Raw genomic sequence first — 7,489 nt, 5'->3', positions numbered from 1 at the left:
TAAAGAACTGAACTTAGTTGAGCTCAGCTCAACATCCAAACGCAGCCAAAATGTGAGTAGGAAGAGAATCTTCTGGCTTATGCCTTTTTATTGACATACCGATAGTGTACACAGATCCTTTATTTATAGGCTAGGCTAGGGACCCTATAATAGAGTTAGACTTGAACTATTCCTCCATCAAGGAATATGAATTATCTATTACTAATTGTTCATTAGAAATAAAACTCTTAACACCCAAATTTAATTGAATTAAACTTCTTAAAAAAAATGTGGCATATGGGTCACTCTAAATAGCATTCTAACAAATCAAGCTCTTATCAAAGATCCCATATGGACAGTTAGATTTATAAACGATGCACGAGTGTTAGATCCAATATCCCGATTGCATCCCGGCTGATGATTCACTTCAGGTGTCAAATAGGATTAAATCCAGAACCTAGCAAAGCAGCAAGAGCTTTATATCCTATTTGGTACGAACCGTTATTCTGTATTTTCCTGCCATTTATATATAATTGATATTGCTCCAAAAAAAAAAAATCTTGTCATTGTTAGGCCATCAATTAACGGATCAACGTCGACCGAACTTCGTGCCCCCAGCGGTGTTGGCTTCTTCTCGGTCTGACTGACCCTTGTCTTCGGCTCTCTGCCACACAAAAGCTTCGTGCGAATAGTTGTCTAATGATGGACCAAATGAATGCAATAGCCCAAAACAACAAACTTAGAACTTTCCAATCGCGAATGGCAACTTTATTTATATATATAATCAAACTTCGGCTACTGGGCTTTATAGCATACAAAATCTCTCAGTTAACAAAGAAAGCATGAGATTCTGCATGGAAATTATTGAGAACGAACATGTGCACCTCAAAAATTTTAGAGGCTATATATTATATTTACCTATATATGTTGATGGTAAGTGACCAAACTAGCTACCCAGTTCCCTTCATATCGACACACTATTTGGAACCCCTCTACATGTTACACCAGGCCCCGAGCTAGGTGCAAGTAGCTCGTAGGGTAACACCCCGGCTCCACACCGATTCCTAAGGCTAGTGTCATGGTTCCTCTTCTCAATCTCCTTTTCTATCCGCTGGATCTCCGCTGAGAACTGGTAAAATGCCTCGACAACTTCGGTGTCACCGGTCCAAGTTGATGGCTGCTGTCTCTCCCCTAGGTATTCCTCGTCGGGGGAGTGGGTTGAGAGCGTATCAACAACCGCCATGAACTTTGTTGTTTGTAGCACACTAGGCAATGCAGAGAGGAAATATTTTTGTGGGTCAGCTAGGAAACTAGCATACTCGGGGTCATTTTCTTCAGGTATTAATCTTCGCATCAAGGGTGGACGGTTTGGTACATATCCCCCATATGGGTACTGCCCAAAATTAAGTGCAGCATGTTGTGCTGATGCTAGCCAGATTAGGGTTGTGAGGATTGAGACCAGATCATCAGCGTTGGCCAATGAGGGCCACCAGCTTTTGTGGCTAAGATCGCTATGGCCCACATTGACAGACTCGAAGTACCAAGCTTGGAGCTCATTGTCATTGCAAATTAGGCTCGATTCTGGATAGTAGTAGTTCACATAGGTACGGACCCAGTTCTCAGTTGCAGACCAGATAAGGAGCCCATCAGTGGCATATGGATAATCTTCAATTAGGAGCTTTAGACCATGCGGCTGCGTCGGATCAGGCACTGCCATACCCCTACACAATGAATGGAAGATTCCCCATAAGATTCATACACCAAATGAAGCACATACATATACAGTTTTCCAAAAATCAGTCATCCATGCCTACCTGCGGACGAGATCGGCGGGAAGGTTTTCCATGTCAAAGCGCCAAAAGCTTTTATATGCTGCAGCACTAATCTCCATGGAATAGCGACCAGGAGTGAAGCAAGACTCAATAACACCATCCGCATTGATTAGACTTTGGCGAGCTAAGCCATTTACCTCCAATGTATATCGCATGTGCGGGTCTAAGAGCTTGAATATGGGGTGCATGGCACTCATTTGCCGATGTGCAGCCAATATAAAGGGTTCCAGGGACGCGTGGGTACGTAACCTATAAAATTTCCACCATTGCATTGGTGAGTTACTCAAATATATCTATATTTATAACGACGAAGACTCAAAATTATTACTAGACATAAGTTTTCCGTGCGTAGTCTTAAAAACTCGTGCATGCAGCTTACCAGTGGTTAACGAGTTGGTGCACACCCGCATCGTTGGAGCACACGTGAGCCTTGGCAAGCTGCCACGTCCAATTGGAGGTAGCATCGACTGGAGGTGTAATTACACGCCTTGATCGAGAACTTGGTCCCGATGGTGGGTGGCTAAGTTCAATGGCAATGGGTTTGAGAGTGCCGAGAGGGGTCAAAAAATATACGGTACGAGTTGCATAAGCTTTTCGTCCGTCTAATGCATTTATCTGGTCTAGAAATGGAAGGTAAGCATCATGGTAATCCAATACAAACAGCTTATTTCCCTCCAACGCCTGTGAAAGAAGGGGAAAAAAACCAATTCACAGTTAGCAGTTGGACACAGAAGTTATAGTAGACTCACTCATGACCATGCATATATTACAGCAAACGAATAACAACAATGACGTTACCTGTTGTACGGTCATGCCATTAAGGTAGCCCAGAATATGTTCTTCTTTGAGTGCAGATTCCAGGGGACCATAGATTTCAGGATCAAGCTTGCTCACAGGAGGGAACACCTTAAGCCTCTCGATGCTGACTGGATTAACCCCCGCAATTGCTTGCCGAGCAAATTCATCGTCTCTCAACCATGCGAACTTGTCCTCTGCACAATGGAAATCAACTTTTAGTTCCTAACCACAACAATGGCTCCTTTAATTGATTATCTCATTTCGGCTAATATTATTTCCAGCATGCGAAATTTCCACACTAAAAAGGTTCAAATAGACAACCTGTAAAGAAAATTCGAAGGTAATACTCACTGGAAATTATCTTGGGCGTCTCGTATTTAATAATTCCCCTGTTTGATTCTTGGATATGGCTGACCACCTTTGGCAATGGGAGCTTCTTTAGGAGTTCATCTTGCAACCCTAGTTTAAGGAGGACACCTTCACTATAGAGGTTGTCAATTTCCGAAAATCCTTTGAACTCGTGGTTATCAGACGAAATGCTAGCTTTCAAGGATGGTATTAAGTTGTGAAGCACTGCTTTAAGCCTCCCAGCAGAAAAAGTGTCTTGCTTTGACTCCTCAAACTGTTCATCTCTGGGCACGTACATTGGTAATGGCTTCTCAACCCTGCTTTCTGTATGCATATCTGTGGCATATACAACATAAACTACTTTAGAACATAAAGTATATTTTTCATGAACATGTTTAGCCTACGTTGTATCTGTGCTAAACCTAAGCCAGAAAACGAAGAAATGGATAGAGCGAGGACACTAACCAGTGTCACTAGGAAGGCGGCCGGTCCGACACCTTCTAGGATATGGAATTTTTTCACCCCCAAGTGTTGGTCGTGCAAACTCAATTCCTCTGTCTGGATTTCCCAAATCATTGTACACGTCGAAGTCGTAGATCCTGTCAGATAATTTTCTGACTCCTTTGCCATCACCCCTTGTATCCCTGAGTTCTTTGTCCCTTAACGATCTAAGTCCGGCAGGCGTTTCGCTCGGCAGGTATGGCTGCTCAAACAAACATGATGACAAAATTGAGTTAACGCTGAACCTAAAACAAGGAATTACAAAAAAAAATAAAAAAAAAACGGTGGGGTTTCATTTGTACAAGTTATTTAGTTGTTATTTAAAAACGAATGTTACACTTGATCTATCATTTACGACGTGCATATTTTTGCTAGAGAACAAACAAATTTAATAATTTCATGGTGGTTGGTAGGCTTAAATTCTTGGCCCAAAAACCATTCCAGAATTGACCAAGTAAAGACACGAACAGACTGAATTCATATGAATTTTGATTTGGTCCAACTAAAAGCATTAGTATTGGTCTATACATATATATATATGTAAAATCATATTTATATAATATGACCTTAAAATCTTTTACATTAACTTATGCATATCCAAATATTTAGCTATCTATGAACATTTCTTATCCAAATTTGAATAACCATTATTCACCCTACAAATCATATTTTAATCATTATATATCTCTCATCCCACTCTCTCTCTCACACAATCATTTTTTTTCTCTATTTTTTAATAACACAATAAATCTTCACTTGCACATTTATTTTATTATTATAATATATTATATATATTTTATTATTTTATTATATTTTTAATATAATATATAAAAAAAATTATATTTTTTATTATTATATTTATATTATTAATGTCAAATGTATGTAGTAAATGTTAATTACAAAATATATATAAAAAAATTGATTTAATAAAAAATTAATAATAATAAAATATTATTATTTTATTATTATTTTATCTTAAATATACATAAATTAATATAAAAATTTTACTTAAATAATAAAATAAATATATAAAAGAGATAATTTTATATATGCGTATACGTATACCAATACTAACGCTCTTAGCAATCTTAGATAAGATCTTTTTCTCTTCGTCTGCATTATTATTTAACCAATAAAGGTCCACATCAATGCCAGCAATACTTCAGAAAATGGGGCCCAAAAAAAGCAGGTAGAAATGGATCGAGCTTGCTTTTTACGGATCATAAAGGTAATTGAAAATTCAATACCATGCACCAGCATTCTGTGGATTCTTAAACATTCAAAAGCTAAACTACATGGTTTGACCTTTGTGTTTTAAAGTTTTAAACACCTGAGTGGCATTGTCAAGAGATCATTTTTCTATTTTTGTGGTAAGGAGAGAATCTGAGAATCAATGAAAGAAATAATTAATACGAAAATAAAAAGAATTTTACTTGATTGGAGAAGAATATCCTCTTTCCAGGATGATCTTTCCTGGATTGGACCCATGAATTGCAGAAGAAGTGGACCGGGTCGCCAGCAAATCCTTCAACGGTGATTGTCTCCAAGAAGAACTCTTTTTGGTGGTTGTTGGTCACTAAGATCGCTCCAGGCACGCCAAAACTAGAGTTTAGCATAAATTCAGCTGTGTAATTTACTCTCTCAGCTTTGACATTTGATTTCTTTGACCAGTCCTTTAGGATAGCTTCATTGCTTTTCTTTGGAGCCTTGGTTTCTTCAACGCACAAACAAAAACAAAAACAATTTAGTAAAGATCTCGAGGGATACGGTACCGAGTCATAAAAACATAAACCCAGATAAAAGAGTAAAGTTTTTAAGTCACTAAATGTTTAATTGAACGATGTTCGAAATCGGTCTCGTTCTATAATTAACTAAAGTTTGAGGTAGATTCTTTATACCAAGATCCAAAACAAAAAAGAAATTACCCAGAAGAATAAAGCCTTAAAAGCAGCAAAAAAAATTAGTGGTCATCATGCTTGATCAAGAAATCTACCTGCACTAAATATTTTCCGACACACCCAGAAGGAGGGAAAAAAGGCTTACTTGGGTCTATTTCAGTGCTGACAAGTTGGAGAACAACATTCAGCCCGATCTTGTCGGTTATGGCATCCAAATGCTTCACAATCTTGTCCTTCAAGTCTTCCTTGTTCTTATTCCTCACGGTCACCACGGCTCTCACCTTGAACTTCTCTGCCTTGTCTGCAGACACAGCCACAGGCAAACGCTTCACCAAATCCTCACTGATAGCCGCCACAGGACCCCTCACCACCTTCCTCATACGAACAAACCTCGTTTTCTCCAAAGGCACCACTAATGGATTAACCAAGAATTGGTTCTGCTTCTTCTTCTGAAAACTAGGATTTAGAAACACTTTTGACGAAGAAACAAAAGAAGACCTCTGAATCAAAGAACCACCCATGATTTCTTTAGCCATTGCCATATCGTTGTCCCTCTAGACACAGCCTTTTTGTCTCTCAAAACACTCTTTATTTCTAGAGGTTGGCGTTCTGGCTCTAATTTGCAGAGGTACGCACTAACAGAAGTTGGTGTTGTGCTTTTAATTTGAAGAGCAGGGTATCTTTCTTTTATATATTTTGTTGGGAAAGAAAAACAGAAAAGGGTGGGGTACGGTACTATCACCGTCCACACGTTTTTCAAATTTTTCTGCTTGTGAAACACTCGGAGACGGGTTTACTTTTTCTTACTCTGCCTTCTCTCACCAAGTAGTTAATGGCACCATGTTTATCAGAAAGAGTTTGTTTACTAAGAACGTTCAACCAGGGTGCCGAGTCAAAACGAGTTTCGACTTTCCGAGTATACAAACGACGCGGTGTGGGGGAAGCCGAATCGAAAGTGGGATATATTCTGCGGAAGGACATGTACCTCCTTTACCTTCTGCTAAAATGCTAAACCTATCCCGGTGCGTTTTGGAAGTCGCCTATGTTTAAATATTTATCCCTAAGTTTTTCTCGGAATATTAATTAAAGATGTAGAGGGAAACTGAAGTAGACAGCATGAGACTATACTCCCAGTACGTATTTATTGACTACTTATTATTATTTGAGAAATTTTTATACCAATAATTATAAATATTATAAGATTCATTTTATGTGTTTATCTTTTTTTTTTATTATAAATTATAAAGTTCTAGTAGAAATTATAAAGATTATGAATTCTTCTTATGCTTAAGATAAGCTCTTACTTATATTTAGATAGAGTTATACTACTATATACAAATCTAGCATGTAACAACCCATTTACACACATATATAAATTCATTTATATTGAGTAAAGATAAAATCTTTGACTTTAAACGATCTCATAGTTTCAACTATTCATGGTAAAAAATTTTAAAAATAGAAAAATATTTAATATACAAAAAAAATAAAAACTTTATCATAAAATTGCACAACTTTACGTGATATATCAGAATATAATGATATATATCATATGACTAGTTTGTGGTGTTCATCATCGTACTTATAAATCAATATTAAAAAATAGTGTTGTTTGAGTCTTTTCATCACCCTTCATTAAACATTAACGTGGTATAAATAAATATATATATATATATATATCAAAAGGGTGGAGGTAACTTTGTGTGGTGGACAACTAAAGATATTAGGTCATCAGTGGTCCACGCATGCATGGGAATTATGCTGGGTGGAACCCGATCGAATTTGAGAAGTAATTAATGATTTAAAAAAAAAAAAAAAGAATACAAATTAAGGGATGGAGTTTGCAAATTAATGAAGCCGTGCAAAGCAGGTCATGCATGGGTAGGTTAAGGAGGACATGAGCAGATGCAAACCTAGCTAGCTAACTTAAACGAAAAGATAAGAAAAATGTATTACATTATTGAAAACAGTACTGTGTCGGTCCCGTTTGATCTTAAATGCAAGCTTGGCCATGGTGATGGACACTCATGGTCACGGTGACGGAATGAATTCCGGATCACTTCACAGCCAATTTGCATGCAGTTGAAGTTATTTAATTAATTATATATATAGATATATGCAGGGAATCAAGTG

At 37.5% G+C, this 7,489-nt stretch overlaps 1 protein-coding gene across 1 annotated transcript; it reads right to left on the bottom strand.

Moving 5' to 3' along the window:
- Positions 1 to 718: 718 nt before the first annotated feature.
- Positions 719 to 6,027, bottom strand: LOC109001974 (linoleate 13S-lipoxygenase 3-1, chloroplastic-like). The gene is made up of 8 exons (XM_018979508.2): positions 5,502 to 6,027; positions 4,892 to 5,172; positions 3,423 to 3,660; positions 2,961 to 3,293; positions 2,610 to 2,803; positions 2,191 to 2,492; positions 1,794 to 2,060; positions 719 to 1,700 (listed from the first exon to the last, which is right to left on the bottom strand). The coding sequence occupies exons 1-8, from the start codon at positions 5,896 to 5,898 to the stop codon at positions 944 to 946; spliced, it is 2,769 nt and encodes a 922-aa protein (XP_018835053.1). The 5' UTR covers positions 5,899 to 6,027; the 3' UTR covers positions 719 to 943.
- Positions 6,028 to 7,489: the final 1,462 nt, after the last annotated feature.

This window comes from Juglans regia, chromosome 7, assembly GCF_001411555.2.
Source record: "Juglans regia cultivar Chandler chromosome 7, Walnut 2.0, whole genome shotgun sequence".
In the NCBI taxonomy this organism is placed as follows: Eukaryota; Viridiplantae; Streptophyta; class Magnoliopsida; order Fagales; family Juglandaceae; genus Juglans; species Juglans regia.
The sequence above is the reverse complement of the archived record's forward strand: the minus strand, read 5'-3'. Positions and strand labels throughout refer to the sequence as shown.

What these genes read in the sequence shown, in the direction of transcription:
- LOC109001974 (XM_018979508.2), bottom strand. Translation starts at nt 5,898, where the DNA reads ATGGCAATGGCTAAAGAAATCATGGGTGGTTCTTTGATTCAGAGGTCT. An exon ending in GGATATTCTTCTCCAATCAA is followed by an intron (nt 3,661 to 4,891) that starts GTAAAATTCTTT and finishes TTGTTTGAGCAG; the next exon opens with CCATACCTGCCGAGCGAAAC. An exon ending in ATGGCATGACCGTACAACAG is followed by an intron (nt 2,493 to 2,609) that starts GTAACGTCATTG and finishes CTTCTTTCACAG; the next exon opens with GCGTTGGAGGGAAATAAGCT.